The 20,000-nt window shown below is 45.7% G+C and overlaps 1 protein-coding gene across 2 annotated transcripts in view; it reads left to right on the plus strand.

Moving 5' to 3' along the window:
- plcb4b (phospholipase C, beta 4b) overlaps positions 1 to 20,000 on the plus strand; it is a 115,854-nt gene that overhangs the window by 52,339 nt on the left and 43,515 nt on the right. For both annotated transcript variants that reach the window (XM_079831024.1, XM_079831025.1), the window contains exons 14-24: positions 1,757 to 1,967; positions 3,013 to 3,106; positions 5,162 to 5,241; positions 5,351 to 5,435; positions 5,586 to 5,676; positions 8,075 to 8,164; positions 9,946 to 10,052; positions 10,142 to 10,237; positions 13,461 to 13,611; positions 17,609 to 17,693; positions 19,073 to 19,197. In XM_079831024.1, the coding sequence (XP_079687150.1) occupies positions 1,757 to 1,967; positions 3,013 to 3,106; positions 5,162 to 5,241; positions 5,351 to 5,435; positions 5,586 to 5,676; positions 8,075 to 8,164; positions 9,946 to 10,052; positions 10,142 to 10,237; positions 13,461 to 13,611; positions 17,609 to 17,693; positions 19,073 to 19,197 (1,215 nt within the window). The remainder of the gene's footprint in view (positions 1 to 1,756; positions 1,968 to 3,012; positions 3,107 to 5,161; positions 5,242 to 5,350; positions 5,436 to 5,585; positions 5,677 to 8,074; positions 8,165 to 9,945; positions 10,053 to 10,141; positions 10,238 to 13,460; positions 13,612 to 17,608; positions 17,694 to 19,072; positions 19,198 to 20,000) is intronic.

Raw genomic sequence — 20,000 nt, forward strand, 5'->3', positions numbered from 1 at the left:
ACACACACACACACTCCAGTGTAGATCAGCTGTACACACACACACACACACACTCACACACACACACACACACACACACACACACACTCCAGTGTAGATCAGCTGCGTGTGAATATACAGTAAAGTGTAATTTATCATCATTACTCTAGTCTTCAGTGTCACATGACCCTTCACTGATCATTCTCATATGAGGATTTATGATTATTATCAGTGTTGAACACATTCATATTTCTGTGGAAACTGATACATTTTATTTCTCAGGATTCTCTGATGAATATAAAGTTCAGAAGAACAGCATTTATTAAAGATACAATCTTTTGCAACATTATAAATGTCACTTTTGATCATTTAATGCGTCATTGATTAATAAAAGTTTACAAAATTGTTTATAATAATAATAACTACTATTAACAATTGAGATATAATAATTGCATTTCAAGGTAAAAATTTACTTTATTGTATTAGTTAACAGTTTACCTCAGTCAACATGAATTCAGAAAAACAATAATTCTACATCTTTTATTAATCTAAATCAATGTTCAACATTTACTAATGCATTATTATAAAGTTGTTTGTTAACATTAGTTAATGCGCCGTGAACTAACATGAGCAAATGACCTACAGTATTTATATTAACGGACATTAACACAGATTAATAAATGCTTGCAGATGTTTTGTTCATTGTTAGTTTGTGTTAAAGGACACTATATACAACCCCAAATCAGAAAAAGTTGGGACAGTATGGAAAACGCAAAAAAAAAAAAAAGAAGTGATTTCTAAATTTACTTTGACTTGTATTTCATTGCAGACAATATGAACACAAAATATTTCAAGTTTTGTCTGGTCAACTTCATGTCATTTGTAAATATGCATCCTTTCCTGTCATTCAGACCTGCAACACATTTCAAAAAAAGTTGGGACAGTAAAGCATTTACCACTTTGTAATGTTGCCGTTCCTTTTCATGCACTGTTGAATGTGAAATATCCAAATCTCTTCCTATCTTTCTTTGAGGAACATTGTTCAGTAAGTTGAGTAAACATTTCAATAATTTTCTCACGTATTTGTTGGCAAACTGGCGATCCTCGGCCCATCTTTGCTCCTAAAGGATTAGACCTTTCTTGGATGCTGCTTTTGTACCAAATCATAATTACAATCACCTGTTGACATCACCTGTTTCAAATCACATCATTATTTAACCATTTTACCTCATTACTAGCCCTAAATTGCTCCTGTCCCAACTTTTTTTGAAATGTGTTGCAGGTCTGAATGACAGGAAAGGATGCATATTTACAAATGACATGAAGTTGACCAGACAAAACTTGAAATATTTTGTGTTCATATTGTCTGCAATGAAATACAAGTCAAAGTAAATTTAGAAATCACTTCTTTTTTTTTTATTTGCGCTTTCCATATTGTCCCAACTTTTTCTGATTTGGGGTTGTATTCACACGTGTGTGTGTGTGTGTGTGTGTGTACAGCTGATCTACACTGAAGTGTGTGTGTGTGTGTGTACAGCTGATCTACACTGAAGTGTGTGTGTGTGTGTGCGTGTGCGTGTGCGTGTGTGCGTGCGTGTGTATGCAGCTGATCAACACTGGAGTGCGTGTGTGTGTGTGTGTACAGCTGATCTACACTGAGTCATATTTCACTGGAGTTATGATCAGATTCATGAGCAGAAGAGACTCTCTCAGAGTTAATAATAAACGCTGACCCTGATCATGTTCTGTGAGGATCTGATGAGCTGCTGTTGTCCAGGCCGCATGTCGTCGGACGGGTTCTGCCGGTACCTGATGTCTGACGAGAACGCGCCGATGTTTCTGGACCGTCTGGATCTGTGTCAGGAGATGGACCAGCCGCTGGCCCATTACTTCATCAGCTCCTCACACAACACCTACCTGACCGGCCGGCAGTTCGGCGGAAAGTCCTCGGTGGAGATGTACCGGCAGGTGCTGCTGTCCGGCTGCAGGTGTGTGTGTGTGTGTGTGTGTGTGTGTGTGTGTGTGAGAGAGTGGGAACACGTGTGTCATCTAGAGATATAACTCAACACGCCACACATCACATGAGAATCCGTCAGAAGCCCTGACCTGTGTGTGTGTGTGTGTGTGTGTGTGTGTGTGTGTGTGTGTGTGTGTGTGTGTGTGTGTGTGTGTGTGTGTGTGTGTGTGTGTGTGTGTGTGTGTGAGAGAGTGGGAACACGTGTGTCATCTAGAGATATAACTCAACACGCCACACATCACCTGTGTGTGTGTGTGTGTGTGTGTGTGTGTGTGTGTGTGTGTGTGTGGGAACACGCGTGTCATCTAGAGATATAACTCAACACGCCACACATCACATGAGAATCCGTCAGAAGCCCTGACCTGTGTGTGTGTGTGTGTGTGTGTGTGTGTGTGTGTGTGGGAACACGTGTGTCATCTAGAGATATAACTCAACACGCCACACATCACATGAGAATCCGTCAGAAGCCCTGACCTGTGTGTGTGTGTGTGTGTGTGTGTGTGTGTGTGTGTGTGTGTGGGAACACGTGTGTCATCTAGAGATATAACTCAACACGCCACACATCACGTGAGAATCTGTCAGAAGCCCTGACCTGTGTGTGTGTGTGTGTGTGTGTGTGTGTGTGTGTGTGTGTGTGGGTGGGAACACGCGTGTCATCTAGAGATATAACACGCCACACATCACGTGAGAATCTGTCAGAAGCCCTGACCTGTGTGTGTGTGTGTGTGTGTGTGTGTGTGTGTGTGTGTGGGAACACGCGTGTCATCTAGAGATATAACACGCCACACATCACGTGAGAATCTGTCAGAAGCCCTGACCTGTGTGTGTGTGTGTGTGTGTGTGTGTGTGTGTGTGTGTGTGTGTGTGTGTGTGTGTGTGTGTGTGTGTGTGTGTGTGTGTGTGTGTGTGTGTGTGGGAACACGCGTGTCATCTAGAGATATAACACGCCACACATCACGTGAGAATCTGTCAGAAGCCCTGACCTGTGTGTGTGTGTGTGTGTGTGTGTGATCCAGGTGTGTGGAGCTGGACTGCTGGGATGGTAAAGGCGAGGATCAGGAGCCCATCATCACTCATGGGAAGGCCATGTGCACCGACATCCTGTTCAAGGTCAGCTTTCAGTCACGCTTCAGGATGAGGAGATTTTATGCTTGAGTTTTAAAGCGACTGATATAGTCCAGTCAGCTTTATCTATATTCATACAGCAGCTCCTCAGAGTTAAACAGGAGAATAATGACACAGAATCTGATTCAGCCGCTCCTCAGAAAACGCTGATGTCATCAGCTCAATTATCATACAGTGACAATGTGGGCGGATCAGTAATATAGTTTATATGGTTAATTTAGTTTAATAATCAGATTTATTTGGATATTTAGTTGAAAATGTAGTGATATACTACAAACAAACTGGTCTGACATCATTACAAATAAAATCAGGCCAAGTGAAGTTCGGTGTTCGAAATCGCCCCTATACCCTTAAATAGGGCACTCTTTGAGTGAACATCCATTTGTAGTGGTGTCCGAAACAATAGTGGACGTTTTTGAGTGCACTCATTCAATCCCACAATGCACCGCAGTCACGAGTGTCCAGTAGATGTATGCGCTGGAGAATATGCTGGCTCGATGCCCGATCGGCGAATGACAGCAAAGTGAACTTACTGGGAAAGGGTAATGAATAATAAAGTAAAAAAATAAAGACTTAATATTTTTATGTACAAATTTTATAGTATAATATATATACATATAGTATAGTAAATATTTCATACTATATAGTAGGCTACTATTTATATTGCAGGGGCGTCAGAAGCAAAAAAATATGGGTGGGTCCTTTAACAGAAACATTTTACTGGAGTAGATGCAATTTACAATAAATATATTGAAATATATCTGCTTGTTTAAACGTCTGGTTGATGCAGACACACCTGCGGAAAGCTCAGCAGTAATAGTGAAGCGGTGAGACACACGGCATCGAGATTAGACGCTAAATGATCAGAGGTTCGAATCCGCCTTTTGCCAAACTCGCTCTGATCCTTTTCCCATCACAGATCAGATCGGAAAGGCATTTATTTTCAATGAAAATAAAGAAAATATTAGAAAAGTGAAAATAAAGCTTCTAACGCGTGTAATCAGTGTTTATCAGGGTGTGTAAACACACATGAGCTCAATTAGAGACCATAGAAGTGAGTGGGTCCAATATCATCGGTCTTAAAGTGTGTGAGTCGATGCCATCTCCTGGAGAAACGCGGGAATACATTCAGTGCACGGCGCGACTCTCACAGTGCATTATGGGTATTCTCTAGCCATTGAGCATACATCGGTTGTAAACTCATTATTGTGGTGCATTGTGGGATTGAATGAGTGCACTTAATAACGTCCACTATGGTTTCGGACAGCACTAAATGGCTGTTCCCTCAAATAGTGCCCACAGCTGATCAATCATCCATCCATCTTCCGAACCGCACTGGTCCAGCGCAGTATCATGCATACAGGTATAAATGATCCGTTTTAAAATGATTATTATATTGTTTGATTAAGGTTACATGCTAGTTTCCGTGGCAGAGTTCAAGATAAATCTTTTCATTATTACTGGAGCTGCCAAACAGCACAAGCACAAACTGCAAAAACGGCAGCCTTTCCGGCGCACTTAGTGTCCGAAATCACTCACTCGTTTTCAAAGTGGACTATATCAGTGGACTAATGTAGGGAATAGTGAATGAGGGTATAGGGTATAGGGGGCGATTTCCAACACAGCCCTGGAGTTTGAAACCACTTGAAACTGCTTTCTGGGAAAAACATTCACTCCTGCTGTTAAACACCCATTGGTCCGCGGTGATGATGTAACAGGTGGGCGTGGCTCTGAGGCTCCGCCTTCTTGAGGTGTGGATCTTCTCCAGTTGAGGCGCGAGTAAAAACATGAACACACCAAATACAATCCTCTATCCGGCCATCTTTATTCAATATAGAAAACGCTTTGTGATTGAATTTCCAGGAATAGCAACTAAATCATGATTGCAGAGAAATATGTTTTTGTTCAGCTGTATTTTCATTATAATGATGATGTAATCTGCCTTTCTGTGCATCTGATGTGTGTGTGTGTGTGTGTGTGTGTGTGTGTGTGTGTGTGTGTGTGTGTGTGTGTGTGTGTGTGTGTGTGTGTGTGTGACAGGACGTGATTCAAGCCATAAAGGAGACGGCGTTCGTGACGTCTGATTATCCTGTGATTCTGTCCTTTGAGAATCACTGCAGGTAAAGTGTGTGTGCATGAGCGACGGCGGTGGGTGTGTGTGCCTGGACGCTCACAGCTGTGTGTGTGTGTGTGTGTGTGTGTGTGTGTGTGTGTGTGTGTGTGTTGCAGTAAACCGCAGCAGTATAAGATGGCCAGATACTGCGAGGAGATCTTCGGAGAGCTGTTGCTCAAGCTTCCACTGGAGGGCTTCCCAGTACGTCACCCACAATGCCAGTGTAATACACACACACACACACACACACACACACACACACACACACACACACACACACACACACACACACACACACACACACACACTTGCGCGGCCGCTGAATGAGGGAGTGTTTGTGTTGTGTTTCAGATCGAAGCCGGGCAGCAGCTGCCATCGCCCAACGACCTCAAACGCAAGATCCTCATCAAAAACAAGCGCCTGAAGCCTGAGGTGGAGCAGAGTACGTACACCACCCGCTTCAGTCCTGTACACCACCCGCTTCAGTCCTGTACACCACCCTGTACACCACCCGCTTCAGTCCTGTACACCACCCTGTACACCACCCGCTTCAGTCCTGTACACCACCCTGTACACCACCCGCTTCAGTCCTGTACACCACCCTGTACACCACCCGCTTCAGTCCTGCTTCAGTCCTGTACACCCCCCGCTTCAGTCCTGTACACCACCCGCTTCAGTCCTGTACACCACCCGCTTCAGTCCTGTACACCACCCGCTTCACTCACGGCCTTCAGCTCTCACATAAACACACATCAGAGCTAGAGATGAAGCCGCCAGCGCTAACTCAGGAGTAGGGTTGGGCCTCGTTTTGATTTGAACGATTCTGATTCTGATTCCGATTCCGCTTCTTAGTTTCGATTGCGGTTCTTTTCAATTCTTGATTCCGATTCTTTGAGGGGTGGAGTCACAACATGTCTCAGGCTCATTTCACAGAGGAAAATTGTATTTTGATTCAATAATGAGTTTTAGTTTTGGGACTTTCTCCGCTGGCATTTTCACTTGCTTTGCTGCAAAGGTGAATGGAGTTTCACACCGAGTCCCGGTTTAACAACAGCATTAACAGCCGTCATATTAGGACTGCTACTAGCGTGGGCAATTTGCGTATAGCTACATTTATCTACGAGGGGGAAAAATAATTTCAGTAACGTTGTTGTTCACCACAATTCGCAATTGGTCAAGGGCTTTGTTATTACACTACAATCGCATACCTGATTATGACAAGGTGGGATAATGTTAGTTCTCCTGAGCTTTCCTGTAGCTCAAACAGTAGAGCGTGGCGCTAGCAACGCCAAGGTCATGGGTTCGATTCCCAGGGAAAGCAAGAACTGACAAAATGTGTACCTTGAATTCAATGTAAGTCGCTTTGGATAAAAGCGTCTGCCAAATGAATAAATGTAAATGTAAAATGTAGTTCAAACTGAAATGAAAATAAAGCCATCTTTTACTCCCCTGTTGTTCAAATGCGCGTGTTCCTGTGTGTGCGCACTCCAAGCCGCAGTAGCCTCGTGCAATATTGTCATGACAATCGGTACACAATATTCACTTAAGGAGGTTTTATTATTAGTATTATTTCTTATCATATACGTTATAGAAAAGACGAGAATCGCGCTTTTTTCTATTGAGCTTGATTTCTCAAAATGGTGCGTGTGTGTGTGTGTGTGTGTGTGTGTGTGTGTGCTTATGGGGTGCAATGACAACAGTGCGAGTTATTATAGTAGGCATGAGCGCCGGCGGCTGCTGACGGCTCATAGTGTACACAGAGGAGCGCGCTCAGAATAACGGCCGAGCTCAGTGTTTTGACTGAATAATACGGTTTCTTTCTCGCAAAACCTTATAGTGTGCCCCCTGAACACTTTCCATATGGCGCGCGTCTCCCTGTATCGTTGCGTGATACATTTGTTTATTTTTTGTAATGTTTTAGCTGATCGCCGTTCACTGCCATAATAGGAAGGAGCGCGTGCAGGAACAGTATTTTAAATGTCATAGGACATAGGGCACTGGGACAACATCAGGGTAAGTAAAAGAAGGCTTTATTTTCATTTCAGGGTGAACTATCCCTTTAATAACGTTGGTTAGCGCAGGGTTGCCTGAGGAGGACAGACCTGCGCAGCATTTCAAACACGCTACACTCGTTAATTTATACACCACGTATTTGTAGTGCATCCTCCTGTGCAAGAAATAAGTTTGTCATATGTGTTGCACTGTGCCGACCCAGGCTTTTTTTTAAAAGTGAAATAAAGCCACACTTTTGAGCGCCGCTTACCGTGCTCCATGGCTGCAACAGAACAAACGGGCGCGCCAAGCACTTCATAAAACTTGCGCGTTTGGAACCGATGATCGGAATCGAAAACAACATTTCTAAACGATTCCAATGGCATCGTTATTTTTTAAACGGTTCCAAGTTGGAACCGGTTCTCGATGCCCAACCCTACTCATGAGGGACTGTGATCAGCACGCGCTTTACTTTATTCACATCACATTTGCTTCACTTCCATCATTTGTGTGTCTAGAAGTTTCACTAATATTCCTCCAAAATAAAAACTCAAGGACAGTTTAAGACATTTCTAACGTTAATATCGTAACTTGCGGTGTTAACGGAATTTCTGAAAGTGATGATGTCATTGTGATATTTGCATACCGAACTGTGATTGGTCTTTTCTGCATTCATGTCAACGAGCCGCTGTTGCCCTGGAAACACTGATCTAAATGAAACTGTTTGAATAATATATCATTGTGTTTTTATTTTGATGTCCTTTGTTAAACGTTTGAAGCTGATGTGTGACCGCCGTGAGTGATCATGTGACCGCTGTGAGTGATCATGTGATCATTGTGTGTTACAGAACAGCTGGAGTCGTTTAAGAAGCACATGGAGGCTGGAGAGATGAGCATACAAGCTGGAGAAGATGAGAATGATGAAGATCTGGACAGCAGTAAACACACATTCTCACACACACACACACACACACACACACACACACACACACACACACACACACACACACACACACACACACACATGTTGGGTTTTCATGTTTTATGGGGACTTTCCATAGGCGTAATGGTTTTTATACTGTATAAACTGTATATTCTATCCCCCTACACTGCCCCTGGCCCTAAACCTACCCATCACACACACACACACACACTGCCCCTGCCCCTAAACCTACCCATCACACACACACACACACACACACTGCCCCTGCCCCTAAACCTACCCATCACACACACACACACACACACACACACACACACACACACACACACACACACACACACACACACACACACTGCCCCTGGCCCTAAACCTACCCATCACACACACACACACACACACACACACACACTGCCCCTGCCCCTAAACCTACCCATCACACACACACACACACACACACACACACTGCCCCTGCCCCTAAACCTACCCATCACACACACACACACACACACACACACACACACACACACACACACACACACACACACACACACACTGCCCCTGGCCCTAAACCTACCCATCACACACACACACACACACACACTGCCCCTGCCCCTAAACCTACCCATCACACACACACACACACACACACACACTGCCCCTGCCCCTAAACCTACCCATCACACACACACACACACACACACACACACACACACACACACACACACACACACACACACACACACTCACACTCTGCCCCTGGCCCTAAACCTACCCATCACACACACTCACACACACACTCTGCCCCTGGCCCTAAACCTACCCATCACACACACACATACACACACACACACACACACACACACACTGCCCCTGCCCCTAAACCTACCCATCACACACACACACACACACACACACACACACACACACACACACACACACTGCCCCTAAACCTACCCATCACAGGAGACATTCTGCATTTTTACATTTTCAAAAAACATCACTTAGTCTGATTTATAAGATGTTTTCCTCATGGGGACCTAAAAATGTCCCCACAAGGACGAGGATTTCGGATATTGCCATCTTTGTGGGGACATTTTGTCCCCCTAACGTAGGGATTACCAGTCCACTCACGCACACACACACACACACACACACACACACACACACACACACACACACACACACACACACACACACACACACACACACACACACTCTCACACACACACACACACTGATTGTGAATGTTTCATCTGTTGCCATGTTTCCTATTTTTATGCAAATTATGGGATATTCCATAAGAAACACTGATAATGCAAATAAATAATGCAAATAAATGAAAGTAATGCATATAAAAACATGTGCTCAGTCGAGGCGGATAATTGTTTAATCTGATAAGAAGACATGCACATAAACTGATGGAAACACAGAATAAATCCCTCTAAACCCTCAGCCGAGGCTGTGATTGGTTGCTGGCCTAACCAGTGGACCAATGGCGTCGCAGTATCTCAGACGTTGGTTTGGTGGCTCTGAAACGCCTCTGGTCAGAATGATTCGGTTGAACACTATGAGTTAATCTATGATGGGGATAAAAGAGCCAGATGGCAGAAACTCACATCTTTATGACTGATATTCTGTGTCACTTTCTCAGGAAGTGATGATTGTTCTCTGGAACACATGCAATGGAAACGCCGCTTTATTCACAGATGTTTTAAGTTGAATCCCCAACTTTAGATGGCGGTGTGTGTGTGTGTGTGTGTGTGTGTGTGTGTGCAGCGCTGGACGGTAAAGAGCTGAACTCAGACGTGAAGACCATCATCCCTCAGCCACTGCTGGAGGATCCCGGCGATCCGGACGTGCGGGACGGCAGCCTCAGGAAGAAGGTGAGCGGAGCAGGACAGACGTTCATCAGCGCTGGCGTTCTGCTCTCACATCTCACTCTCACATCTCACTCTCACTCTCTGTGTTTCAGATCCAGGACGACGACGTCACCGAGGTCTCAGAAGCCACAGACGTCACTGAGGCCACCGACGTGTCCGAAGCCTCCGACCTCGACAACAAGAAGAAGGTGCGGCGCTGAACCCATGCTTCACACACTCCCTCTGGACATGAGCGCTCAGAGTGAGCGGGCAGAGGAGTGAGCAGTCAGAGGAGTGAGCGGTCAGAGGAGTGAGCGGTCAGAGGAGTGAGCGGTCAGATGAGCGGTCAGAGGAGTGAGCGGTCAGGAGTGAGCGGTCAGAGGAGTGAGCGGTCAGAGGAGTGAGCGGTCAGAGGAGTGAGCGGTCAGAGGGGTCAGAGGAGTGAGCGGTCAGAGGAGTGAGCGGGCAGAGGAGTGATTGGTCAGAGGAGGAGGAGGAGTGAGCGGTCAGAGGAGTGAGCGGTCAGAGGAGGAGTGAGCGGTCAGAGGAGTGAGCGGTCAGAGGAGTGAGCGGTCAGAGGAGTGAGCGGTCAGAGGAGTGAGCGGTCAGATGAGCGGTCAGAGGAGTGATTGGTCAGAGGAGTGAGCGGTCAGAGGAGTGAGCGGTCAGAGGAGTGAGCGGTCAGAGGAGTGAGCGGTCAGGAGTGAGCGGTCAGAGGAGGAGGAGGAGTGAGCGGTCAGAGGAGTGAGCGGTCAGAGGAGTGAGCGGTCAGAGGAGTGATTGGTCAGAGGAGTGAGCGGTCAGAGGAGTGAGCGGTCAGAGGAGTGATTGGTCAGAGGAGTGAGCGGTCAGAGGAGGAGGAGGAGTGAGCGGTCAGAGGAGTGAGCGGTCAGAGGAGTGAGCGGTCAGAGGAGTGAGCGGTCAGAGGAGTGAGCGGTCAGATGAGCGGTCAGAGGAGTGATTGGTCAGAGGAGTGAGCGGTCAGAGGAGTGAGCGGTCAGAGGAGTGAGCGGTCAGAGGAGTGAGCGGTCAGGAGTGAGCGGTCAGAGGAGGAGGAGGAGTGAGCGGTCAGAGGAGTGAGCGGTCAGAGGAGTGAGCGGTCAGAGGAGTGATTGGTCAGAGGAGTGAGCGGTCAGAGGAGTGAGCGGTCAGAGGAGTGATTGGTCAGAGGAGTGAGCGGTCAGAGGAGTGAGCGGTCAGAGGAGGAGGAGGAGTGAGCGGTCAGAGGAGGAGGAGGAGTGAGCGGTCAGAGGAGTGAGCGGTCAGAGGAGTGAGCGGTCAGAGGGGTCAGAGGAGTGAGCGGTCAGAGGAGTGAGCGGGCAGAGGAGTGATTGGTCAGAGGAGGAGGAGGAGTGAGCGGTCAGAGGAGTGAGCGGTCAGAGGAGGAGGAGGAGTGAGCGGTCAGAGGAGTGAGCGGTCAGAGGAGTGAGCAGTCAGAGGAGTGAGCGGTCAGAGGAGTGAGCGAGCGGTCAGAGGAGTGAGTGAGCGGTCAGAGGAGTGAGTGAGCGGTCAGAGGAGTGAGCGGTCAGAGGAGTGAGCGGTCAGAGGAGTGAGCGGTCAGAGGAGTGAGCGGTCAGAGGAGTGAGCGGTCAGAGGAGTGATTGGTCAGAGGAGTGAGCGGTCAGAGGAGTGAGCGGTCAGAGGAGGAGGAGGAGTGAGCGGTCAGAGGAGTGAGCGGTCAGAGGAGTGAGCGGTCAGAGGAGTGAGCGGTCAGAGGAGTGAGCAGTCAGAGGAGTGAGTGAGCGGTCAGAGGAGTGAGTGGTCAGAGGAGTGAGCGGTCAGAGGAGTGAGTGAGCGGTCAGAGGAGTGAGTGGTCAGAGGAGTGAGCGGTCAGAGGAGGAGGAGGAGTGAGCGGTCAGAGGAGTGAGTGGTCAGAGGAGGAGGAGGAGTGAGCGGTCAGAGGAGTGAGCGGTCAGAGGAGTGAGCGGTCAGAGGAGGAGGAGGAGTGAGCGGTCAGAGGAGTGAGCGGTCAGAGGAGTGAGCGGTCAGAGGAGTGAGCGGTCAGAGGAGGAGGAGGAGTGAGCGGTCAGAGGAGTGAGCGGTCAGAGGAGTGAGCGGTCAGAGGAGTGCTCTAGCTCTGAGTTAGCCCGCTGAGGATTAGGGCTGGGCGGAGATTTCTTGATTTTAATGAATTCTCTTTGGAACTGAATGGAATTACCAGAGGTGGACAGTAACTCAGCACATTTACTTGAGTGCTGTACTTAAGTACACTTTTTGAGTATCTGTACTTTCCTTCAGTAGGATTTTTTCTTGAAACGTATGACTTTTACTTCACTACATTAGAAAGACAAATATCGTACTTTTTACTCCATTACATTTCTATCAAGGCCCTCGAAGTAGAAGGTCGTAGCCTCTTTGAAAGTCAGTGGATGATTTGTTTTCTTCTTTAAAACGTGATGCGTTTTTTGTTTGTTTTTTTTGCAGACAGCCTATCAGTGATCACTCTTCACATGAAGTTCAATGATTTCCAAGTATTTTTTGAACACTAATCAATTGATGTCAAAATAGAAGGCAGCAGTTCCCAGACTCAGTGCGAGAAACCATAGTCATACTGAGAAGTTAACATTCAGAAGAGCAGACGTGGATAAGTCTGAAAGTGCACAGAAAGCTGCCTCTCAGACGCCAGAACACAAGAACTGAAGTTTAGTCTATTGAATCTACTCAAATCTTATTATAGTCAATTAAAACTTGACTAAAACAATTCAGATCCCTAAAATGTTATAGTCAAAAGACTGACTAAAACTAAATCCAAATTTGCTGTCAAAATTAACACTGATATGAAATATGATTGGTCAAATGATTTTTATAGATTTACTCGTCATGTTGCCATAGCCTTGTGGATACAGCGCTAACGCATAGCTAACGTTCCACAATGATGTTAGTTAGCATGCAAAAGCGTAGTTGGGCTAATAATGTTAACTGACGTCCTTTCAGAAATACATTTTTACATAATCCTGTCAAATAAACACAATGTAGAAACCTTTCTTTTCTAGTATGACTTTGATAAGAGCTTTGTAACTTTTAAGCAAGTATTTAAATGAGTTGAAGGTATGCTAGCATGTCAGATGGAGCATGACTGGCTTAAACCTCCATGATGGAGCAATGCATTCATACAACAATAATAAAATAATGCGTTTACTTTTACTATTAATACTTAAGTACTTTTAAAAGCAAGTACTTTTGTACTTTTACTTAAGTAAAAATCTTTACAACTTTCACTTGTAATGGAGTAATATTTAACCAATAGTATTTTTACTTTTACTCAAGTAATGGAGTTGTGTACTTTGTCCACCTCTGGGAATTACACGCGTGTGAATCCTGAAATGTGTCAATGTCCATCCGAACAGCACAGACGTGACAGTGGTGTGTGTGTGTGTGTGTGTGTGTGTGTGTGTGTGTGTGTGTGTGTGTGTGTGTGTGTGTGTTCATCAGGCTGTAGAGACGGCTGAAGATGCAGATGCTGAACAGCAGCTCATCGCCTCGTACAAGTATGAAGGAGCCACGACCAACATCCACCCGTATCTGTCGGCCATGGTCAACTACGCCCAGCCGGTCAAGTTCCAGGGCTTCGAGGTGGCCCAGGGTCAGTCCAGCAGTCACTATAGCAACAAACACACGTCATGTTCACACCCAGAGAGAAAGCCATGCCAAGGCATCACAGAATCAGTTCAGTTGTGGAACGTTTTCCTCAATACACATCGTTCTAATGATACAGTTATTCAGTCAGAAACGAGTGTCACACGCTCTATGGGGACTCATTGTTTTCTGATTGGCTCGCATTTAAGAAAGTTGGTGTAGTTTTGTTAATAAACCGCATGCTCTGCTTGACTGTTTTTGGGGGTGAGAGGAGACTTCGGTCGGACGAGTTCACTTTGGCTCTTTAATAAGTGCAGAAAGAAGGATTTGCTATTGAGAGCCGACTTCTTTAATGGCATCCCATTCTTAACGCTAACAGTGCTTAAGTGAAGAGCTTTGCTCTGGTTCACCCATACAGGTCTACAAACCTCCCATACGACGGGAACGGTTTCCCTCTCTCCCGACAGTATCAGGAGCTGCCCAGGCCTTGATTCTTCTCTGTTTTCAGAAGAGTCCTGTAGAGCTCCAGAGGTCACCCATTTTACATTTACATTTACATTTAGTCATTGAGCAGACGCTTTTATCCAAAGCGACTTACAAATGAGAGCAATAGAAGCAACTACAACAGTCAGAGGCTACAGTATGCAAGTGCTGTAACAAGTCTCAGTTAATCTAACACAGAACACACAGGATTTTTTTTTTTTTTTTTTTTTTTAATAAATTAGACAGACAGAAAAATGAATAGAATGTTAAGTGCTATTCTTGATTGGTCAGGTGCTGCTGGAAGAGATGCGTCTTTAGATGTTTTTTGAAAATGGCTACAGACTCGGCTGCTCGAATTGAGATAGGCAGGTCATTCCACCAGGTGGGGGCAGTCCAGGAAAAGGTCCGTGACAGTGATTTCATGCCTCTCTGGTATGGCACCACAAGGCGTCGTTCACTGGTAGAACGCAAACTCCTGGAGGGTGTGTATGTCTGAACAAGCGAGTTAAGGTAAATTGGTGCAGAGCCAGTGGTTGCTTTGAAGGCGAGTACCAGTGCCTTGAATTTGATGCGAGCGGCTATTGGTAGCCAGTGGAGTCTGATGAAGAGAGGCGTGACGTGCGCTCTCTTCGGCTCGTTAAAGATCACCCTCGCCGCTGCATTTTGTTTACGTTTATTTGTTTTACACAGCAAAACTTAATATATTAAACATAACAGATCCCTATAATGCCCTCGGGTGCTTCTCACCTGTACGGATAAAGGAACGGAGAGCTTTCCTGTCAGGACACCAGCTGTGCGCACGTTACAACTAGCCTAGTGTTGACGTAAATGGGCACTAAGTTACAACTAGCCTAGTGTTGACGTAAATGGGCACTAAGTTACAACTAGCCTAGTGTTGACGTAAATGGACACTAAGTTACAACTAGCCTAGTGTTGACGTAAATGGGCACTAAGTTACAACTAGCCTAGTGTTGACGTAAATGGGCACTAAGTTACAACTAGCCTAGTGTTGATGTAAATGGGCACTAAGTTACAACTAGCCTAGTGTTGACGTAAATGGGCACTAAGTTACAACTAGCCTAGTGTTGATGTAAATGGGCACTAAGTTACAACTAGCCTAGTGTTGATGTAAATGGGCACTAAGTTACAACTAACCTAGTGTTGACGTAAATGGGCACTAAGTTACAACTAGCCTAGTGTTGACGTAAATGGACACTAAGTTACAACTAGCCTAGTGTTTACGTAAATGGGCACTAAGTTACAACTAGCCTAGTGTTGACGTAAATGGGCACTAAGTTACAACTAGCCTAGTGTTGATGTAAATGGGCACTAAGTTACAACTAGCCTAGTGTTGACGTAAATGGGCACTAAGTTACAACTAGCCTAGTGTTGATGTAAATGGGCACTAAGTTACAACTAGCCTAGTGTTGACGTAAATGGGCACTAAGTTACAACTAGCCTAGTGTTGACGTAAATGGGCACTAAGTTACAACTAGCCTAGTGTTGACGTAAATGGGCACTAAGTTACAACTAGCCTAGTGTTGACGTAAATGGGCACTAAGTTACAACTAGCCTAGTGTTGATGTAAATGGGCACTAAGTTACAACTAGCCTAGTGTTGACGTAAATGGGCACTAAGTTACAACTAGCCTTGTGTTGACGTAAATGGGCACTAAGTTAGTTAGTAGTTGCCTGACTACTGAACCAGAGCTGATTGAGACGCACTCTTCAGTTCTCCACACGTGTATGATAATGCTGACATACACACGCTTACATTTAAAGAGACAGAACATGAGAATGGATTAGCGCTATATGTGTTTAACACGAGCGGCCGCCCTGCGTCTGTGCCATCGGCCCATGCTGAGAATGTCAAATAAAATCAGTCATAATCAATAAATGTAATTTCTTATTTTTGTTTCAGTATTTATTATTGATCCTTAATTTAGTTTCAAATAACCTTTCTTGATGTTATTTATATATAAAAGCACTTCTGTTATTCACGATTACTAGGGGTGTGACGAGACACTAATCTCACGAGACACGAGACGAAACGAGATTTTTACATAGTATTTTTAAGAAATCCTCAATGAGGAAATACATGACTAGAAAAATAGTTTGCAGGAGCATTTGAAATGTTTTACCTCATCATCTTGTAATGAATGTCATTTCAGTTCTAGGACTGAACCCGTACTCTGGGAATAGAACTGGTGGTGCTGAACGTGCATTTTCAAATACAAGTCTGACGCTTCTGCTGCCCAACGAATCCTCCGCCACGGAGTCCACTAACACGTAACACACACTCAATGCGAGCCCTTCACTAACATGTAACACACACTCATAACACACACTCAATGCGAGCACTTCACTGGAGCTCTATACAGGTACAAGTGTCTTTGTTCCAGGTGTTGGACAAAGATGTGTGAAAGTACCTTTGCACTCTGGCTAACTCTGGCTAACTCTGGCTAACTCTGGCTAACTTCTGAGGCAGTTATGGGGCCTGTCAGAATAGGGCTCTGAACCATCTGTGAAGGGTATCAGTGTAATTTTAGGGAACCTGGCAGGTGGTTAGGGTTAGGGGTAGGGTTTCTGGTGACCAGGTCCTCCCCCACAGTGCCTGCTGATCCTGTCCTTTGTTCTCAAGCCGGACAAGTTATCCCTTTGTTTAAATCTGCTGAGTGTAAAGTCCTGCCTAAACCCAGGCTGGACACTCCCATCGTTCCTGTGCTTCAGGTGGAACAGAATCCCGGACGAGCCCCCAAGTGTTACGCTCCCCATTAGATATCAGCAAAGAGAGGGTTTGAACCGTTCTCTGTCCCAGTACTCGTAAACAAAGTTAGATTTCCAATAAATTAATTTACAATAAACAAGAGTTAACATAAATACAGTGCAAAAATGACTCTAAACAAACAATTCCAACATAAAGAAAAGAAGCGTGTTCTTCAGGAGAGACACTTCCTGGGAGAGGGAAATCGAACTAACCTGCAGAAATAAACAACAGAACTCTTCCCTTACCTCCTAACTAACACAAACAGAGAAAAGAAGATGGCTCCTGCGACCCTACTGCTCCAAAACTCAGTAGCAGGCAATGACTCAAAACTGCGCACGACAGCCTCAACACATTTAAGTTTGATTATAAGTTTAAGCTTAACACATAAAGCTGCACACTACAGCCATAACTCCGCCTTTAAAGGGTCAGTTCACCCAAAGGTGTACATCCTGTCATTGATTCCTCATGTCGTCTCAAACCCGTCAGACCTTCGTTTATCTTCACACACAGATGAAGATCTTTCTGATGACCCCAGAGCTCTCTGACCCCTCCATAGACAGCAGTGTGGTGAACACTCTCAAGGGCCAGACAGGAAGTAAAGACATCGTTACAATAGTCATGTGACTCCAGCGGGTCAGCCGTAATGTTTGTGCGTCGCCGTGTTTGTGCAGATGTCCTGTATGACACATGGATGTTTCACAGGATCACGTGTACAGGATTGTGTGTTAATGCTTCTGTGTGTATGTTTTACTCAGAGAGGAACATCCATCACAACATGTCATCGTTCAACGAGTCTGTGGGTCTGGGTTATCTGAAGACCAACGCCATCGAGTTTGTGAAGTATCCTTTGACACACTGAGCACACACACACACACACACACACACACACACACACACACATCAGGCCTTTGAACACAGTAGCTGTGTGTTTGGGTAATGTGAGAGATTGTGTGTGTGTGTGAGTTTGTGCATGAGTGTGTGCGAGTGTGTGTGTGTGTGTGTGTGTGTGTGTGTGTGTGTGTGTGTGTGTGAGTGACTTACTTGAAAGCATCCCGAAATAATTCACGCGATGGTTTTATCTTTGGATCAGCTGTTAGTGTAATGAGAGCTTCCACACTGAACGCGAATGTGCTGTGGCGAAAAAACAATGTTTATTTTTTTAGTTTCGATGTTGATTTTTTTAAACACTCGCATCGTTAGAGAAGGCTTAAACCAATCACATGCAAGGAAACAAAGGTGACGAAATGTCCAGTTGATGTCACCAGCCATTCAATCAACATTAACCTTTGCCAGGTATCGCATTCTCACGAGATTACAGATGCAGATGTGTTTACAGCTGTACAGATGCAGCTGTGTTTGTCCACTGTAGGCTACAGATAACCATTTTATAATCAATACGTTGATTTTTTTCTAACCTACTTGTGTCCGCGACTATAGAAAGTGAATGTGTTTCCGTCAGTATGACTGTGGCACTTAAATGTTTACATTGTGACTCAACTGGAAACATAGCTGGAAACAGAGCTGCTCTGGATCGACTGGCTCCTGAAGTGTGTGTGTGTGTGTGTGTGTGTGTGTGTGTCTCGTCAGATGCGCTGCTACTGTCTCTGGAGGAGCTCCTCAAATTGTCCCACGGACATTCGACAGTAAGTGCGGAACCCGCCATGATAAAGTTTTAGCTCCTGTAGATCAGCATCCTCCCCTTCAGACTCTCTGTTCTCTTAGACTGGCTGCATTCAAAACCTTCTTCTCTGACTTTTAAAGAAAATGAAAAGCTCGTCTCCACTGAATGATGAAGTCTCTGTGTTTTCTCAGCTGTCGCAGCGAATGTTTGGGAATGTTGGAGCTCTGAAACGTCGCAAACTCGCGTCGCGGCTGATGTGAATGGTTTTGACGCGAACTATTTGCACACGAAATATTCGCTTTTTCGTTCCGCGTCTGGTGTGAAAGGGCCTTAATGCGTCTGTAAAGCGACTGTAATCGTGTCCTGATGAATGTCCGTCCTTGATAACGAAGATCTTCTAATAATGAGTCGCTGATGCGCTTCCTGTCGATGAGTGTGTTCTCCCTGAGGCCGTCCCGTCGGCTGAACGCACGTTTGAGCTGTTTTAGAGAAGCTCGCTCTGCCGTGATCCGCGCATCTCCTCAGGGAAGCTTCCCCTGCTGTCCTGGGTTAAAAATAACCCAGTTTGAGTGTGTTTTCCTCAGCCACAGACGCGCAGCTACAACAAGCGGCAGATGAGCCGCATCTACCCCAAAGGAGGCCGCGTGGACTCCAGCAATTACATGCCTCAGATCTTCTGGAACGCCGGCTGCCAGATGGTGTCTCTGAACTTCCAGACTCCAGGTACGGCTCGGCGTACTGTACGGGCTCATCCAATAGCAGACTTCTCCTGTCCTGAGACGCTTTCGTTCTGATGTATTACAACTAAAAACTATTTTTATTTTGTAACTCAGCATCACATTAGAGTCTCTGTATCGTCTGTGTCTCGTGTTCCTCCTTCAGTGTGATTGACAGCTGCTCACTCTCCATTACAGGACTCACTGCAGCACACACACACACACACACACACACTCTCACACACACACACACACACACACACACACACACACACACACACACACACACACACACACTCTCTCACACACACACACATACACACACACGTTGGGTTTTCATGTTTTATGGGGACTTTCCATAGGCGTAATGGTTTTTATACCGTACATACCGTATATTCTATCCCCCTACACTGCCCCTAAACCTACCCATCACACACACACACACACACACACACACACACACACACACACACACACACACACACACACACACACACACACACACACACACACACACACACACACACTGCCCCTGCCCCTAAACCTACCCATCACACACACACACACACACACACACACACACACACACACACACACACACACACACACACTGCCCCTGCCCCTAAACCTACCCATCACACACACACACACACACACACTGCCCCTGCCCCTAAACCTACCCATCACACACACACACACACACACACACACACACACACACACACACACACACACACACACACACACACACTGCCCCTGCCCCTAAACCTACCCATCACACACACACACACACTGCCCCTGCCCCTAAAC

This window comes from Gobio gobio, assembly GCF_949357685.1.
Source record: "Gobio gobio genome assembly, chromosome: 12".
NCBI lineage: Eukaryota > Metazoa > Chordata > Actinopteri > Cypriniformes > Gobionidae > Gobio > Gobio gobio.